Source organism: Dermacentor andersoni, chromosome 5 (genome assembly GCF_023375885.2).
Source record: "Dermacentor andersoni chromosome 5, qqDerAnde1_hic_scaffold, whole genome shotgun sequence".
Taxonomy (NCBI): domain Eukaryota; kingdom Metazoa; phylum Arthropoda; class Arachnida; order Ixodida; family Ixodidae; genus Dermacentor; species Dermacentor andersoni.
In genome coordinates, this window is record NC_092818.1 from 20,548,099 (window position 1) to 20,567,938 (window position 19,840).

General features: G+C 45.1%; 1 protein-coding gene across 2 annotated transcripts in view; it reads right to left on the minus strand.

Moving 5' to 3' along the window:
- Positions 1-5,567: 5,567 nt before the first annotated feature.
- LOC126529952 (uncharacterized) overlaps positions 5,568-19,840 on the minus strand; it is a 103,966-nt gene continuing 89,693 nt past the window's right edge. Inside the window, exon 5 of one of the 2 annotated variants that reach the window (XM_055070139.2) lies at positions 5,568-6,355. In XM_055070139.2, the coding sequence (XP_054926114.1) occupies positions 6,174-6,355 (182 nt within the window). In that variant the 3' untranslated portion in view covers positions 5,568-6,173. The remainder of the gene's footprint in view (positions 6,356-19,840) is intronic. The other variant, XM_050177421.3, reaches the window with a different exon arrangement.

Genomic DNA, 19,840 nt, shown 5'->3' on the forward strand with positions numbered 1-19,840 from the left:
CCCCTGTGCCCCGAAACGTCCATCCCGTACACAACGAGGGCAGACGCAAGGCCAGAGCAGCAGCCATCCTCAAACAGATCAAGCAACACGACATTAGAGCAAGCTTCGTCGACGCCGCGGAGTAGTGACGGGAAGACCTTTGCTGTCGTTGTGGTCGACTCGAGCGGAACGATTTCCTATAGCGCCTCGATTCGCACTTCAGCCCCGGAGTCGCCTAGCAAGTGGCCATCGCCCTCGCCCTGCTAGACGGTTGTGGGTGCGAAATCTATAGTGATTCGAAAACGGCAGTTAGGGCTTTTCAAAAGGGTTGCATCGCCAAGGAAGCTGTTCGTCTTCTTAACGGCTCGAGTCCACATGCTCGCACAAACCATTCAATTCACTGGGTTCCCGCTCACGTAGGATCGGTCGAGGGTGCTCCCACGAACCTCAATGAGTCTGCCCATGAGGCTGCGCGTGACCTCACCGACCGCGCTTCCTCTATAAGGAGCACTGACTCCCCTCCTCTCTACGGTCACAGGGACGCTCCCGCTACTCACAACGAGATCATTAAACATTTCTACCTGTCCAGAAGGGTCTTTCCACCCCCTCACCCCAAGTTGAATAGGGCGCAAGCCGTTACGCTTAGGCTTCTACAGACCAGCACATATCCGTGTCTGTCCACTCTCCACGAGGCTTACCCCGACGTGTATCGTGACGACGCCTGCCCATCCTGCTGCCAGACCTCCACTCTACCTCACATGCTCTGGGAGTGCGGGTCGACATACCCCAAGTTCATCAAGGAGGGGTGGGACTCGCTTCTGCGTAGCTCCGCTCTAGAAAAGCAAATCCTGGCCGTCTGGCGTGCCCGCGACCGGGCCGGTGGGCTAGACCTGCCGGTCGCGATGTGGGACTAGTCGGGTGCGCGACGAGTTCGCGTCCTCGCCGGACCTGCAATAAAGTTTACTCACTCACTCATATCATCTGATCCTGTTCTCCACATTCATCACTTCTCTCAACCATTTGTGCTGAACATTGATGCATCATATTACGCAACTAGGGCAGTGCTCTATCAGATGCTCTCAAACAGACCTGACCACCAAATACACCATGTAGTGGGACACTGCAGCTATACATTGAAGGCTGCAGAAATTAACTACACCACCACCGAAGAAGAAACACTGGCCGTCTTGAAGCTGTTCAGTATTTCCGGACATACCTAGAAGGAGGGAAATTAACACTTTTCACTGACCATCAGGCATTGAAACACCTTCTTGATATGGCTGAACCACGAGGGCGCATTGCAAGGTGGTTTAACTACCTGCAACAATTTCATTTCGTCGTTTGGCATAGCCCTGGTTTACTTCTCACCGACGCAGATGCCTTGTCCAGATTGCTCGTCTCCGAAACGAGCAATCACAAGGAACCGATAAATTACGTGAAGCTATGAGAAGGCACAGAAGAAATGAAAGTACCTCGTGCCACTGACAATAGTTCTGAAGATTCTTCATCTGTACCATGATACTCCAAAATCCGGCGGGCATTATGGACTTTGGCGCACATACAGCAAGTTACTGAAGCGGTTTGCATGGCCAAATATGAATTAAAACATTAGCAACTACGTACGGACACGATGTAATAGTTCTGCGGAAACCCGCAAGGCGGAGGGAATTACATATATTGAGAAAACCAGACGCGCATCCAACCGTAGAAATTGCTAAAAAGGAGACAATGGGTTTCCCTTGAGGCAATTGCTACGATTTGGTGGATGTCGGACAGTCTCTAAATCATATACGTACCTGAAACCCATGTCAATTAAACAAAATAAAGTTCACCCAGGCGACAGACATAATGGTAATCCCGCAGCATTCGCGCGCCCCCTTTGACGTTGTTCACTCAGAGTTTGCGGAGCTAATGAATGCGGGTGAAGGTGTCAGGAAAATGCAAGCGTTTCTACTTTGCATAGACAAATGTGCCAGAGTAGTTGCGGCGAACGCAGGAAATACATCCACAGCGTCATTGTTCTTGTTCAAGCCGAATGTTTTTAATATACGAAGACCGCAGTGTGTGACAATAGACCTGCATTCCGAAGTGCCAAACTAGCGAAGTGTACTCGAAATCATGGCCCGACTATGAAATTTTGCTCACCCTACCAGTCCACCGCAAACGATCGTGCGGAGGCGCCATCTGATATGTGAAGCCATTCATAAGTATGTACCCATAATTTGCACGTGGTTGAAAATGCTGCTTAGGCGCTGCTTAAGGCACCATGACCGTTCATACAAAAGTGGCTTGGGGTGCAGCCCTCTCTTTTCCGCCTCAGTAGTCACGCCGATCCTTCCTGCGGATCGCGAGCTGGGCATCCTGGGCAAGCTTCAACTTACCGAAACAAAGAAAAGCGCTCAGGAGGAGGATATCTACAAACAACGCATGAAGCGAAACTTCGACAGAAGACACAGCAAAGAAATACCCCACATAGAGGTTGATGAAACGTCTTAATGATGAAAGGCGTTGGGATTTCAAACGTGAAATTCCACTGACCCTTTCCTGTGGTAAAGTTTGCATCCCGGCATGGCATATTGAAAGCAATAGTGCCGCGACAACTTGGCCACGTTTAAGTAGCGTGCCTATTGCCCTTCGTATTGGACACTGTGCGCGCCGTTCCGTGGGGTAGTTTAGTGACGACAGGCAGCGGTCACCGTGGCACAAGTAGCCGGTGGGACCCGGATCGCATGCGCCATGCGCACGACTGTTCACGCGAGGTGAAAATAGAAGACAGTTTGAGACCAGTTTGAAACACGACTGACAGGTGTTTTCACGACAGGAGTGACTTTGAGTTGTGGGCACAGATTCGCCCTTAACCTTTTCACTGGCAAGATAAGAAACACCTGACCTAGAATGTATTATTGCTTTGTTTCTTCTTCCTATTCTTCAAATACATACGAAATGAAATATGAAAAGTTTTCTCTGCCAATTAAGTGAGATACAGCGGGTCGAAAATATTGTTGATCAAAGGGTTAAAGGCAAATGTTTCGTTGAAAACTGATGTTTGGTACTTCCTTTGACAAGGTAAATGCGTGTTCTTGAGATGCACATCTATGGAGAAAAAAATAATAGCTTTCTTAAACAAATTAAAATAACTTCGCGTTAACGATAATATGACCACCACGTTCGCTAACAACACAACGACAAGGTATTAGGGTTTTGTCACCAAATCATTTGCTGCTACTCACGGTCGACATTTTTGTGAATACCACTGTTGATTGCGTACAGAAGTTAAATTAAATTGAAAGCCACAGATTATATTTTGTTTTGTCTAGTGTTTATAGATGTTTTTGTATGGTGAGCTATATTGTCGAGTTGCCAGTTAAAGGGTTAATAAATATCGTTGTTTTATTAACCTGTGTTCCTGAACATCGCTACAATATGGTATCTGGGAGCCTATGGTAAAGTTGGTTAACCGCCCTACCTTTTCTTCTTCGATTCCCTCTCTCTCCCTCTCCCTCTGGTAAAGAAGAGCGCACCTCCATCGGCAATGTTGTCGAGTACTACACCAGGAGGTGTGAACAAAGAGAGCCAGGGAGGGTGAAGCATGCTGCATTTAGGCCCCGAAAAACGAGGAAATAACCAAGGGTACGAAGAAAGAGGAGGACAAGGGCGGCAGCTTGGTTAGAATAAAATGGCGGTTTACATGCCTCTATATTAAGCTGTGTGTTTCCTTTAATGGCATTTATAAGAAACGCTACAAGTTGAACCGCTTTGAAGGATGTTCACGTACCAACGGTATAACACAGTGGCGACTACGACCAACATTATTCCTGACACGTTCCTGACAAGTTCATTCCTGACAACAGACATTGCTCGGTGGCGCCATAGCTGGCCACGCCGTTTTCGCTAATCTGCTCACATCTGACCATGTGCATGGATGCTCGCCCGCGATAGAGCCGGGGTCCTAATAACGCAGTTTCGCCACATACGTATCCACCGTGACGTTGAATTTACCTATGACCTGTACCGCAAATTTCTGGTATTGCCATTTCCCGATGGTAATGCCTTCAGGCGGTTTTTCCATTCGTGATCAATCAAAGCGATTCTCTGCTGGAGCATTGCTTCCGAGGTGCTGTTTACATCGCGAAGCTGCACGCGCTTCGCGCGCGTACTATCGCTGTCATTGCTTTGCCATTCGCGCGACATTGTGATTAATCGAGGACTGCGCACGTTTGTAGACTTGTACCGGCCAATATACAATGAAACTGCCGCTGCTTGTTAGAATGACTGCTATGATTGGCTTAGAATTCGACCTCTGAAATCTGGGAAACGTTCCAACTCGCTTTCACTTGTCGAGGTAATTGTGCTTTACGAGAAAATGTCAGCCCTACAGACCTTTTCACGTCGTGAGCTGACACTGGCCGTGAAGAAGAGGAGGCCATTGACGTAACAACTTCACAAGAGGACAAAAGACTGCGCGAACACTAAGGTGCTGGTACGTGGGCGCAATCTCGGACAACTACGAAAATCATGCAAAGAACAACGAGGTAGACAACCTGTTCTGTGGATGATTCAACTCGTCCTTGGATAAAAAACCTGTCCGCCGATTACATCAGATAGATGCAAGAGATTACTTAAGGCTGTCCTGGCTGCCGTGATGACGGAGTAACCAATTCTTACGAAACTTGTAAATGCAGTCCTTCTCGTTTTGGGCATGATGCCCGCCTTTGTCAGCGTCTCGTGCCTATTTGGTGAAGCCCACTTCACCTGGTTCAGATGTCCTGAGCAACTCCTCATAGAAAGGAATCAACTTTTTTTTACATACGCAGTGACCCATGTTGGCGCCCAGCAGCCCGATGCTCTACGCATTCGGCAATGGACTGCCTAGTGACTCATGTTGCGAGCTCTTGTGCCTTACAACAGCCACACAGAGGCAATTTCGGTAGCGTTGGCAGAGAAAGTTGAGCTTTAACATAAATCGTGATTCGAAACTGTGTAATGAACGCCGTCGAAGTTGAAGGGGTGAAGTAGTGTCGTAATATTCATCGAGTCAATTCATGCGACAGGAACATCCGCATATGCTGCGTGCTTTAAGGCTTGATTCTAACAACACGGCTCGGCTAATTATATTTTAATGAAGTGTTCTTGCGTGACAGCTGTGAACTAGAATATAGGCACTTAAAAATCACATCGAACACTGTTTCCAGTGTGTTTCTCAGTATTTACCACGTTGATATAATTGTTACGCAAAGTATCTGTTGCCACCGTACTAATGTCTTTGTTTTCAACTGATGTACGCTATATTAAGTATGCGAATCCTTCACGCAATGGATTACGACCACCCCGCACAGGAATAGAAAGACCTAATCAAAATGCTAGTTTCTCTCTTAGCCTCCGATCGTAAGCAACGCGGTTTTATTGCTTGAATTAAGAAACTATAATTCAAACGAAACATGCTATCCAGGTGATCTTCAGTAATAGAGAGGTGTATGACGCAAAAAAACACACCGTTTCTTATCTGCGGCACGAAGTAATCTCAATCAACCTTAAAATCATGCTTCATAATAATTGCGATATTCATAAATAATCCACCAGAGTGCTCGTTCATTCGTAACACTTTATTGCGATGAACGTGGTGCTCAGGTCTTGAAGTGCACAATGATGCAATGATATAATCTCACAGGGCCAAGCAGTATTATTACTGATTTCTCGGTTTTTTATACTTAAATAATTCGTTAATCACACAACAGAGGATCTGCAGAATCATTTTGTTGTCTGGAAGGTTCCTGGTGCTAAAGGCCGCCTACATTGTTCAAATATTAGAATTCTGTACACATGAAAAAAAAAGTTGAGTATAGGCTCCGAAGTAAGTCTTTCTACGGGTTGCTTCCACTTGATTTATTGTGCGAGACATTCAGCTGATATACAGGGCGCAGGATATTGCAATCCGAAATGAGTTAGGATTCTCAAAAAGGTAAACGAAATATGTCGGTATGTCTCCGAAGTTCAAATATGAACATTTGATGGAGCCCTGCAGCTTCACTGCGTAGACCTTATTTCCTCTATGTAAAAGTGTCAAAATACGCGTGGGAGCGACCTCTCATGGATGATGATGCCGACTGAGGAAAGTAGCACGGCAAGTGACATGCAGCGTTGGCACTCAGCTAGTTAACCATCGAGTTTTCTGTTTTAGACAAAACGATTGCGTGTCATTTTTCGCAGTTCATTCCGCTCATTTCACAACGCATTACCCACAACCACAGCTTGCTACTAACAGTATTGTCAACTACGAAGCCCGCAGATCCTTGTAATATCAGAGATGCCCTCGTGTGCTTTGCTCCGTCTCGTGTCACGTCTCCGGAAAATGACAGGTCCGTGTGAGTATTGCTGCCTGTAGAGAGTAGAAAAAACAAGCAGTGACATCACACAACAAGCATAAAATTGCTACGTCACAATCACAAAGGGAAAAGAACGCGTCGCGAGTGCACAAAGGCCATCAAACTGCAATTGTGTGCAAACGTAAATGGCCAAAAACCAAAAAACAACAAATTGTTTCACTGATGCAGTGAAAATAACTGCACGATCATAAAACCATCAGCCCGCTGGTTATTATTGCTAAACACAATTTGCAGCGGTCTTACCGTGAAGCAGATTGTTGATTTTCATGATACCACAAAAGATTATGGGCAAAGCAGTGTTAAAACTCGTAACACTTATTGTCGTTAGCTGCGTGCACGGATGACCTGGAAATTGATTTTGCGGTCCTTTTCTTCTTTTTTCTGCTGCTGCTGCAAAATTCCTGCAGGCCAAATTTTTCTGGAAGTGCATGAATAATGGAGACCGCAATCACACCAGCTTGCCATGATTAGACGCCTCTTTTAGTGCAAATTCATGCTGGTGTCAGAGTTTAAAGGCGCATTGTATGGAAATGATTAATGAGTAAATCGCGGAACCACCTCTCAATACCAAAAGCCTCTAGTAGCGCCGTCGTCTTCCATGTGTTTCAGCTTCAATTGGACACGTCTCTGTGCCATGCTTGGACTCTTCGAGCCGCGCACTCTCGAGAATAAATCAATATCCTCTGATGACTAGACTAGTCGGTCGCCTATGAATGTGCCTCGCCTATGACACTTCGCTTGCCAATAGGACCTGACATAGTGCTCTACAGCGTTCTGACCTCGAGGCGGTGCGTTTGGAAGCCACATTCAACAGCGGCTGAGTTTACCGTTTTGTCTGTCCAAGGGTTGTCACCACTAACCGTGGACGCCAATTCGAATTTGACATTGCGCTGACAAGCCCTCTTGGTGTCCGCCTGAGCCACAGTCCTTCCCTGAGCAGGACTGTAAATCAGCCCTGAGCGACCGCGTCGTCAGCTCAAGGCTGCCCCATCGTCCGTGGTGCCACTGCCTGCTGGGTCAACTAGCTTCCCGTCCTTCTTGTCGGCATCCATTTTGCATTTAATCGTTGCAACGTCGAGCTTTTTCGCAGGTGACGCACCCCCAGTGTCAGGTTTTTCTCTCGCTTATTGTAAAATGAACAAAGTCATCTATTTTTGGTTCTGCAAAAAAAAAAAAAAAAAAAAGAAATGATACGCCTGATGGCAAATGCTCTCCTTGTGTGGTCCTCACAATCGTATCTGACAAAAGAAATGTCAAAAGGAAAATGGAGGGACAGAAACGTGGAGACGTACCAGTACGTAGGTGACGCTGATATGCTTAAAGAAGACCACACATGCAAGGAAGCTCAGATGATTTACGGCACGACTCTGCGATCACAGGATGAATTTTTCGCTCCGCTGCTTTCAGCACTGTCTAACCCTCAGGAGTGTGTTGAGCCAATAAGAGTGCTTTTTTAGCGCCTACGCGAAGCCTTCCAGAGCCTTCTATTTAACACATCTTTTTGAGTCACAAACTAACCATGTCGACCCACGCCAGTGTGTTTCGGGAAGACATTAGACTGACCATTGCTCCGCAATACGACGACCCTTTTCAATTTCTCTACCGAGTTGTGAAGACGCTGATAATCCGCGCTAATATTCGTGACGAAGTTGTTGCGTTAATCACGTCAAGCCCACGCTTACATGAAACACTGTCGTCTCATCAACGCCACCTTATAGTTCTGCCCCTATTTGAACCGCCTCGCTAAGATAATCTGTTAAAGAACCCGTTAGATTGGCACCCCACCGATGTCTAAAGCGGCTTTAGCTTTTGCGACATTAGCTTTTGATTCCAGTGCTGCCTACGGGGGAGAGAACCCTCTGGCGGCGCCGTCGTTTCCCGTGAGCCCCACTTAGACGCGTTTTTCTCGGGTATTTTGAGCAACACGCTCTCCTGAATAAATCAGTGGACTCTGCTTGCTGGTCTCATCAGTAGCCTATGCGTCGGCATCACCCACGACATGCCCTCTAATCGTAAGACCTCACTTCGGCATCTGTAAGCCTTTCTCGCCAAGAACAAGTGAAATGCTACCAATATCCGACTGTCCATCGATTTCTGCTTTTTTTCCTATTGTATTTCTCTAATATTATAATATGCCCTAGAATTCGTGCTACCGCGTTCTTATTTGCTCTCTTTAAACAAAAACAAATGAATGATGGACTAGCTAACCATGGGAGTAGTCCAACGGTTATGCATGGGGGATTTTCAGGACTGTAAAGCTGGAAACAGGTGATGTACACGATAGGATGCTGTACCACTCAGTCTTAACGACTCGTCAGCCTCGCCTTACATAATCCTACTGTTTCTGTACAGGGTGTTTTGAAGTGTTTGGAAAAAGATTTCATATATGCGGAAGGTGAGGTCATAAGGGACATACTCGCGGGTTTCTTTTACCACAGAGGCGTGTATATTAAATTGGCTCTCGAGCTAAGCATTAGACGAGTAGGTACGAAAACTATATCAGTTCACATTTTAACTAAACTCATCAGACGACTAGTCAAAATGCGTGTCTTCCATGGTGATCGTGAGAGCGTCCAGAAATGCAATACGCTTATGCTGCTAAATTTTGCAGCGTAATTAAATTAGGGCCAATATCACCCTGCAAGCAGAAACCGAGGCGTCGGAAAGTGCAAATTACGCTGCCTTAGCAGACGCCCAAAAAATAACATGACTCTTTACGTCTAACTGTTGGGCGAGTAAGAACACAGGCAGATCGCGACTTCATGAGGACACTCGCTTCACACTCACCCACTAGTGCAGCGTAGGCAGTGCTTCCATCGTGTAGAGAGACCCGGTGTAATGCCCCGCACAGACGAACGTGTTATGGTTCTGAATAATTTTAACCTGTTACAGCTATATTTCGGAATACTTTTATGTGTGTATATGCTGTGTCTATGAGATAAAATATCTTACGGTATCCAAAACTGCAGTAAAATAATTTTTTTCCTGCATGCATTATAACAATATTTCCACTGAACACTTACGATATGCCAAGAACTCGTTGCTTAGACGACGCAGCTCCAATAAGCCACGTCATTTTAGGCGATAGATTATCTTTTGTAACACATTTGTCCACAAATGTCTGATGGTGAGCTGAAACGTCAGACAAGATACTCATAGGAATCTCAACCTGTAATAGACGCCAAAATAGAAGTGTCTTTCAGCGAATTATTTATCAGAAGAAACATTCATATCTGTCAAAGCAAAGTACAGTGCGTAGTTATTGTGCGCTTTTGCAGAAATATTGCACTCTGTTGCGAAAAACCAATGCAACAGACAACATTGCTCTAGCTATTAAGGAAGTGGTCTAGCAGCATATTGACCCGTACTGGAAGCACAGAGTTTACATGCAATTTATGTCGCAATACTTTCAATAACGAATCATTAACGTTGGAACATGCTCATTTTACCTTATGTACACACAAAAAAGCTAAACATTTTGTAAAAGTTGCCCGCTTAGATTTGTTTACTTTATACCTACAAGTACTAACCCCGACTTGCTTGTTCGATCGTGCAGTAAACATACCATACGTCGGTTGCAGACAACCTAATTGCAGTTTTTTTTTTCCGCACAGTCCAATCGCTCTAACCAAACGTTCCAACGTAACGGTGATCGTTTACGAACGTAGACACGCGAGCGCGTGACCGTTTCTCCGTTGCGGCTGCTTAGAGCAGCCAGCAAATGGCAGCAAGAGGAAATATGTCTGCTTCGGTCGTCATCTGTAGACGGCGAGAATAACCAGGCATAGCGTACAGGCATCCGTCTGCTGGATTTAGCTGGATTCACTTCTCGTCATGACTGCTGCGCAAGGAGCTGGACGAGCAGCGCAGCGTCTGCTGCTAGCAGACCGCGCGCGGTACGCCAGCGCACTGGAAAACAAATGTGCAGTAGTTCCTACGTACTCCGAGTCTATTTTAATGCGTAAGCATTCTATATAGCTACTTCCCTCGGAACTCTGTCCCTCCATCCGCCTGTCTTTAACGCGTGAGATATACGATGCGCAGCATAGGTATACATGGAGTCCTATGGGGGCATATATCAGAATGCCTTCTGAATAAGTGTGACTACTGAGATTTATGTACATGACTATACGTGTTCAGAAGTGAAGAGGTATTAACCGTATTCAATGTTATAAACGACTAATAAGATTAATTACGATGAAATACCCTAAGCGTAACGACTAACGAATAAGGGTAATAAGGAATAGTGAGGCTAATTAAAATCAATGAGGGTAAATAATCTAGCAATTCAAGAATATTTAGGAGATATTAAAATTATTCTGCCCTAATTAACGTTAATGAAATAAATAAATATACACTTACTTGATTAAGCAGACGCCTCCTTCATACTTGTAATTAAGCTTGATAATTTAATAGCCAATTAACTAATAAATTCGGCAAATGTTGCCATCACACAAATAATGAAGCCAGATTGTTCATTTAAATAGGCTGAACCACTGAATTATAACGTGAGCGCATCGTTGTCTCCTAAATCGTTCTGTATCAGGTGAAGGTGCTTCGCGTTAGGCGGGGAAGCGAGAAGTCAGACCTGCGTACTGCAGTAAATACGCTGGGTGTACATAACAATTACCGCGTCTATGTTGGCACTTGCACGTTTCCAGTCAGCTCGTGTATAGAGACCGGTTTGCTAGCCGCGTACGCTTCGCTGTTGGGCCCGTTCTTCAGCATCCCTGTAGCGGGGTAGGGAATCGAGTAGGCGCTTGGCTATCAGCCATGTCTGGTTATTCTGGCACCCAATAGACGACGCCAAAGGCGCACGTGCTTCCTCTTGCTGCCACTTGCTGCCACTCTGAGCTGCTACCGCAGGGCACAGGCCACACGCTCACGTATTCCCGTTCATGTAGGGCCACCATGCACCTCTAGTCTATGGATAGTTTAACTCGGGAAAAACATGTTTGAATCCCTCCTATAGAATATCACGCGGCAAGTGGAGGGTATACCAACCCTCCACCTGCCGATAATTGATTTATGAGCTAAACAGAAATGACCCAGTGATAAATGTTTGCAGCAAAGCATGGATAACAACTACTATGTTGGAACAAAAGGTTCGTTTATATTGGTAAATTGATATCAATTAGATAAACACCGTTTAACAGCTCAGCATCCACGAAACCAGAGTTCCTTTAAGTTACCTACTAATATTTCAGGTTTGAATAAACTTCTTTTTTAATTTAAAATGACATGAATGTGGCCTAGATTGCGCGAATCCATGAGTCAAAAACAGCGCAAAATAAACAAGGACAAGGGACGAACACAGGTCATTATTTTTGAACTCTCGAGACACTCGGGCGTTTATTCCTTGACATATGTTATTCAGTATGGTATCCTCAGCACATAAGAGCAATTTCTTCGTTTATATCCACGCAGTTCCTGAAGGATAAGGCGTCGAAAATAAAGCAGATAGTCTTCTGTTATTGACAATGTGAGCTAATTAAAGAAAAGCCGCTCGAAAGGAGCAGAGAAATTGCGCAAACGTACGCAGCAGCAGGAATGGGACGGAAACGAGTGGCCTCCTATGGCACCTTAACCGACGTCCCTTTGGTGACAGACCGGAAATCTACCTGTACTATCCACCGACTTCTCGTCGGTACGTGAACAACAGCCCAGCGCCAAATCGGCACCCGCTCCGGTAGGTGGGTCATCGCGGGAACCAAATGTGCGTCTAGGCCTGCAACCTATTCAGTTCCGTCCCAAGACAAGGTCGGAGCCATCGCTGGGAGCAAACACTTCCAAGACGCTGGTTTCTGTGCCGGGAAGGCGTTCGCTTTTCGCGTCGCACTTGGCCCCTTCGAGAACTTGCGAAGAAATCTGTGCTACGCTAGAAAAAGTTGTTGATATCAACAATGATGAGTGCCAAAAGATCAAAGGGAAGCGCGAGAGCACAACGTCTTGGAAAAAATCAACTCGGTAGACATTTGGCCGAAGGGTTGCTTTTTCCAGTCATTCTACGGCAACCATGATGCATCCAGGAATGCAAGCAACAAAATAACGTAATTTCTTTTGTAACCACATTAATGAAGTGCTCAGTTTTTTACCAAAACGTTCGTTGTCTATGTACGAAATACTCCTATTTCTACGAGAAGGAAGGAAGGAAGGAAGGAAAAAGTGGAGAAGGAAGGCAGGGAGGTTAACCAGTTTTGTCTAACCGGTTTGCTACCCTACACATGGGAGCGGGATGGGGGGGATGAAAGATGGGGAGAAGAGATAGAGGGCACATAACACGGCACACACATCGTTGGTTACAGTCTGTCACTCTTGTGCGGTACGTGACATCACTGTCACAGCCGCTTGTCCAAGCCCGTATCCTTCATAAACCGAAGTAGTCCCTTCGTCGCCTTCAGCTGCGATGTCTTCAGTCGGCGATATGTGAAAATGGTTGCAACTGACAATGGTCTATTGTCAAGGTGCGCTAGAACGGGCGCCATGGACTGTCTCTGAACATTATATTCAGGACAGTCGCACAGAATGTGTTCCAGCGTCTCCTCGCAAAGACAGGCATTGCAGAGAGCGTTGTCGGCCATTCCAATGCGAAACGAGTAAGATTTCGTGAAGGCCACCCCTAGCCATAAGCGATAAAGGTGCTAGCCTGTCCATACCTTGTTATATCCTTAACTCAAACTTGGCTTTGCAATGGCTTCTACCTTAGTTATACGGGCGTGATAATCACAATTAAGACGCACCTCAGTTCCGGCGAACCGAAGTTATACCCAGTTGGGAAGACAATATTGCCGCGCTGCGTTCGAACACGTGCAAGACGCTCATTTACGAGGAAATGACGCGAGCCCTGAAAGCACGCCTTCCTGACGGCGAAGTGCCGTACACAGCCAAGCAGCTTCGCCAGAAGCTGGAGAACTTGAAGAAGCAGTACCGGTGAGTACGAACACTTCACTAATCACGTTGTGATGGTGCATAGCGACTGTGTTTGGGCAAATATGTCTACTAAATATGATGCGTAAACTCAACAGCGTGCAAAATAAGCGCTCACGCACTGCGTCTGCCGCTTCAGTAGGGCCTAATCTTATGTGTGTGTCGCAAGGCGCGCAGTTGATCGCGGTTGATTCCGATCGGGATCGAATTTCTCGGTCGCGATTGGCTCCTTTGCGAAAGCTGTGGGAGAGCCACTCGGGGTCTTGGAATTACCCTCCGGATTGGGCTTGATCGCGAACGCCAGTGTTAAGCGAACATATTGTTCCGACATGCTATTTCGGTGGCCCAAAGCACATACAAGACGTCTTGGATTCCGCCTTAGTTGAAACGAGATAACGTATGTCATCGCGCGTTCCCGCCACGTCAATTCTATTGTTTTGAAAAGGAAGCTGGCCATCGAACAATCAAGCGACTGGCGCTGCGTAAGCAAGTGCCCATTTTATTCACGGCGTCAGCTCATGTTCACGGACACTTTTCTTACATCTGTTTGACTGCTACAAAAGATCAGGCAACCGAGACCTCACAAAGTCTGCAAAAATGCACAGTTTCGAGATGCAATCGCGCATATAGAATAGTAGTTTAACTGTAAATTTACAAAAAAATGTACAGGGACTCCTAGACTAAATGCTTGAAGCTTTGCTTGGCAAGGCACCGCAATGCGAACAAACTGGCTCATAGTTACGAGCACAGCGACAAACAATGCCAGCGCAAATTATAATTTAATAATTTTTTGCGAGAATAAGGTAACACATGTATGCACTTTTAACTTATGATTCAATTAGACATCTAAATAGGCTAACTCAATGCACATCATTAGACACAACATATTCATAAGCGAAGCAATAAAAATAGCTTCTTATAGCTCAACTTCGTCTGTATGCCGCGACTGTGCGCAACAGTGAAACACATCTCCCTCAAGTTGTCGGTACTTCATTATTCATTTTTGCACAAATTCATCAGAGCGTACGAACTTTTATGAACATGAACATCAAGATCTTCAGCTATATTAAATTATGAAAGTATTATTAATCAAAATAAACATGGCATAAAATGCGCACGTATGGTTATAAGCAGTAGATATCGCATTTGTATTATGTGAAGAGCGGAAATGTTTTTCTCAGACAATGTTGAAGAATTATATATATCTGTGATAGCAGCATTTTAAGCTGCACAGGAAGTGAAAGAGCAAAACGGTCATCCACTTGTCTAGCACGAAGCTACACTGAAGGATGAGAACTTTTCCCCTTCGTGAAATTTTCTCCACCTTGCGGGCTTCCGCATAACTAACTGATTAGCCAGAAGGGACTTGGCATTGAAACGTTGACTTGTTTTCAAATGTAAAGGCTAGAAGCAATAGTTGTCATAACTGGAGAGAACTCTTGATTCTGACATGTAAAATGCTGCAAGTAACATGTCTAAACAAAGCTGGTTGGTCTGCTGGTTTTCGAGTAGTTATGCTGTTGATGCAGCATCTAGTTTGTACAAGTGCACTTTGAGTTTACATGTATGCGCCTTCGTCTTTTCCTGTCATACACAGATGCAGAAGTTAATGAGGCACCTGATATGCTGAAGTGATTGCGTCATGGGAAGCCGACTTAGTTACTATTGATAATAAGGTGAAATTTATTATTACGCGGACGACACAACTATTCTGGTTACCGCGCCTAATTCCACAGATGCTATCGGTATCGCAATGGAGGCACTAACAAAGCTCTCCTTATGGTCTACTGCAAATTCCCTTAGTATAAATACTAAGAAAACAACAGCTGTTCTGTTCAGACCGAGAAATCGTAATGCAGCTACAGCCTTAACGTTAGAACTTAATACTTCTATTATGCCGATCGTGCCTATTGTTAAGTGTCTTGGGGTTGTATTCGAACCAAATATGTCGTGAAACATACATGCGGATTTAGTCGCTGCTAAAATATCCCGCGTGAGTGCGAGCTTCTTCTATACAAGTGCTTGCTTCTCAGTCAAATTAAATATTCCCATCTTGTTTGGGGTACTACGACACTTTCTAATATCACCACTATATACAGAATACACAAAAGCCCATCCGTAGTATTCTGGATGTTCCCCACGACACACATAGTCACCCACTTTAAAAAAAAAACTGCATTTACTTCCTATGCCTTATATTTATGAGCAAACACTAATTCACCGGTATAAGACAGGCAGATGTTTAAAAAAATGAACACGTTTAATATTATCTCGAACTTAAAACGCATAGATGGGAAGCTAAATACGCGCAATTGCGAACTCTGGGAGATGCCATGGGGAAGGACTAATTGCACCTACCAAATGTTGCGTTTTACATTACTGTCTTGTCTAAACAAAATCTACACTGTATAACTGTCATTAGCGTGATTTTTTTCTGTCTTTTCTTTGTTTTCGCAAAAAAGAAAGAAATTGTGTTTTTGGTAAAACAATTTGCTGAATTCGACTTTGGAGTATGTATTGTATGACACATTTGTCGATTTCATATAGGTACAATGTGGATTAGTAATTAGCGTTAATTCTTTTTCTTTTTCCCTCGGTTACGTGAGTGCTATATGTACTATATATACATTCTGTGTCACTTGAATTCATTTCATATATATATATATGCATCATGTCTGTCACTCATGTTATTGGGACTTAGGTGATTCTAGCTGAATATGTTACCCCTCACCTTACGCTCTGTCACTGCCTGTTAAAAAGGGCTGCGGACCTCGTCAAGCAATCAAAAGGCTTTTTGTTCGCGGTCCTCAACCTTTTGGTGTTGAGATAAAGTGAATTGAATTGAATTGAAAAAATCATCTGTCCGGACAGGATGCGTGGAAGGCAGCCCTGCGCCAACAAGTGTAAACTGCGAAGAAGCAGCCCCGAATGGTACAACTCCAGCCGCCAGCCGCTCACTTGGCAGCAGAAAGCGAAAGCGGCCGTCATCGCTTTTACAGGATGTGGTGGCGCTGCACAGCGGCACAGAAAAGCGAGCCAAAGAAAACGCAAAACAGTCCATTAAGCTGCGCAAGGAGCTTGTGCAGCTGCAAAAGGACGCTAATGAAATCAACAAAAACACCATTGAGGTGATAAAAAACTATTTTGCGTTCATGCAAAATAAAGAATGAATGGGAAGAACCCAAGATCAGTTTTGTTTTGCTTTCCTCAAACTCGTTCATAAAATACTCATTCTGGATATCCCATACATCCATCTGTACTTGTTTCCACTAAATGTATAAACGAGATCTATCACTATTTTATTCTAAAGAGGTGAGCCAACGTATAACTCTTGAATGCATTTGTTTCAGTGAGAAAGCCACAAAACGATTTCACTTTCAATATAAAAAGCGCACATAAGCATACCTGTTACAATTTTCTTCTGAATAGGGGATGCAAAGTTTCACTGTTGAAGGGATTCGTTTCAGTGAGAAAGCCCCAAGGCAATCTTGCTATTAATATACAAGGCACGCTATGTGCAAATCAGCCTTTCAAAAAGATAGGGCCACCTATTTAAGTGCCAGCCAGCCTTTATGAGGTACTTTATCCCTGTTTTTACAACTTCTATCCAGACAGTGTGCTTACATCTGTCGGTGCCTTTCCTGACATTGAATATAAAAAGCCAGTCATCCACTCCAGCCTTCTGTAATCTACAAATCCTTTAAAATATAAAAAGATACCAAGAGCGGAGCCATAAGGCACGTGCAACTGCCACGAAACTCTCTGCACTGCTTCATGTTGCCACTTTTGTCACTGCAGTAGTAAAACTGGTACACTAGTGAGTACAAGAAAACCAAAGAAGACAGTACATTTACACTGCACGCTAAGTAATGTTCACAACACACTGGAAAAGTAAGGGGTAATGTCCATGGTTGGTGTAAGGAAACTTTCCTTCTCGAGCACTGCACTGAAAGCGAAACCTTGCTTGTAGTAGACATACAACTTCTTGCACAATTCTCACAAACAGTGCAGATGAAATTTCTTCCCCATATAGAATGTAGACTGAGTGCTTGTCAGTGTCTCATGGTGTCTTCTAAAAATGCGGTGAGTCAAAACACTTAGGTGGTCCGGCATGCGGCAATATGCTTTGCAAGATCATTTCTCACTTCCCCTCCTAGTGGCTTAATATAACTGCTAGTAGATGCTGGCTGAGCCCGCCTTGCATCTTTACTGCGCACAACTTTAATCCAGGTTGCATCACAGTGATCAGTTAGCTGCTCACAGATGTTTTTCTGAACCCAGCAAGCACGGATGATGCAGTTTACGTTATTGATAGCACATCCCATGCCCTCATGCACGATTCAGAACCGCGCTTTCAGTCTCCCGAAGGTATTTTCCACAACACGTCTAGCGCTTGGCACATTATATCTGAAAATATGTGATACTGAACCTGGAGTACCTGGCCTTGCAAAAGGTTTCATCAAATGAGGCTGTAGAGGGAATGCTTTGTCAGCCAAGAGAACAGGCCCAACCGATACTCCTTCAATTGATTTGGCATGCAACCTGCACAAACTGCTGCTAAGTACACTTGGCAGACGTGACCACTCGAATACTGCCGCATCATATATTCGACCCGGGGATCCAATGTTCGTGCACATAAGTCTGCAGTGGTGATGAACAACAGCGAGAAGAATGATGCTGTACCACCCTTTATAGTTGAAGTAATCGGCGGTGTGCTCCTTCGAAAGGTACACTTCAATATGACAGCCATCCAGGGCGCGAATTCCTTGAGGAAACCTTGTAACAGCGTTAAACTGACGCAGATGCTGTACTAAACCTTGTGCCGAGGGGAACTGCACGTACCGCGGTTCAAGGCGCCGCACACCAACACTAAAACTCGCGGAATATTATATTAACCGACGAACGGCCGACGCCAAAGAGATTGGCCCGATTCTGTCTTCAGCTGGTGTAGCCAGCTGATATGACGCAATTGCCACGGGCTTCTCCAGAGGGATGTCTCTGCGCATGTTCGTGTCTTACTGTGCCATCGATTACCGTGCTATTCTTCCCGCTCACGCGAACCAAGCCGAACAGCCGTGACCACGAGTACACGGCACTGCAGTTCAACGTTCTCTCTTTCCTGCTCGAGTTCCACAATGCCTTGTAGTACACGGAGCACCTTCATCTGCTTATCGTGCAGAAGTGTTTGTTGAGCAGCAAACATAATGAAGAAGTCGTCGTGGTGTTCGTCCGCATTACATGATACAACCTTGCTCCACACCATCAATCAGTTCGCGTCACCATACCAAGGCGAGGAGAAACGACAAAAGAAAAAAAAGAGACAATAAATAACGTACAGTCTAGCAAAAATACACCAGAAACACAGGGATTACAACATTCGCAGCGCACGTGCTCAGGTAAGAATACCAATCCAACAATTGATCTTGGCTTTCGCACCGACCGTGAGACAGACATTGGCCTAGAGTCGGATGACTAGCTCTAACTGTTGCCAAACCCCGCGAAAGCAATTTCATCAATATGCTCAGAGTGCAGCTGCTAACACGACGGACATATTTTAAAGAAAATAAACTTTTTATATCAATATAATTAGACAGAAGAGCTAAACAAACACATTTTTATTCACATTACTGAGTATCACGTGACCTGCTTCACAGCGCTGCAGCGGCAATAGCTGAGGACAGGTTTTTCCTTGTAACGTATGTTCACCTGCAGTTACTGGTAGCCATAGTTCACTCCGGTAAGTGAGCTACGTTGTAACTGCGGTTAACACGCCCGTGTAACTAGGGTGTTCCGATATTCCGGAAAGCGCGGGCGGTTTGCCGGATTAGCGGGGGCGTAAACATGAGCGGCCAGATTGGTGGCGCCAGCTGGTGGGGGAAATCTTAACCACATAAACACAGAGCCAACTACTATATTCTTCTTAGCTGCTGGTGTAAATTTTCTACAGCGGCGTAATCATGTTCACAATTACACCGCTGCCGAAAATTTGCACAGGCAGCGAAGCAGAATAAAGTAGGGTACTGCAATTTCAGCTCTGCACTTGTCTGGTTGAGCTCTACAACACCAAGCGGCTGCACCACTCCGGCCGCTCACGTTTACGCCCCCGACCATCCGGTAATCTACCCAAAGCACCGCCGTTTGCCGGAATAGCGGACATGCTAAAAGTCGCTACTGTCCAAGAATTATTTTCCACCGGAATACACAGTTCATAGATCTGACCGCGTGTATGATGCGTGTGTTACAAACGTCGGTGGTGTCCAAATTGCCGCCCGGAATTATCTTAGCTTTACAAGGAGTGCAGACCTTGAGATTGTACCAGAGATTGTGTGGGTTGAAATTCATGTTCAAAGCGACAAGAATTTGTTGCTCTGCGTAGCCTACTTCCCTCCTAGCATGAGTAACGTGCAGTTTTCTAACCACATGAATAACTTAGTTGAAATTATTGATGCTGCAAAATGTAATGTCCAGGTAGCTGGCGATTTCAATGTTTCGTCTATTTTTTGGGTTTCTTAACACACGACATCTGTGCCTTTATCGTCACCTCGCTGCGA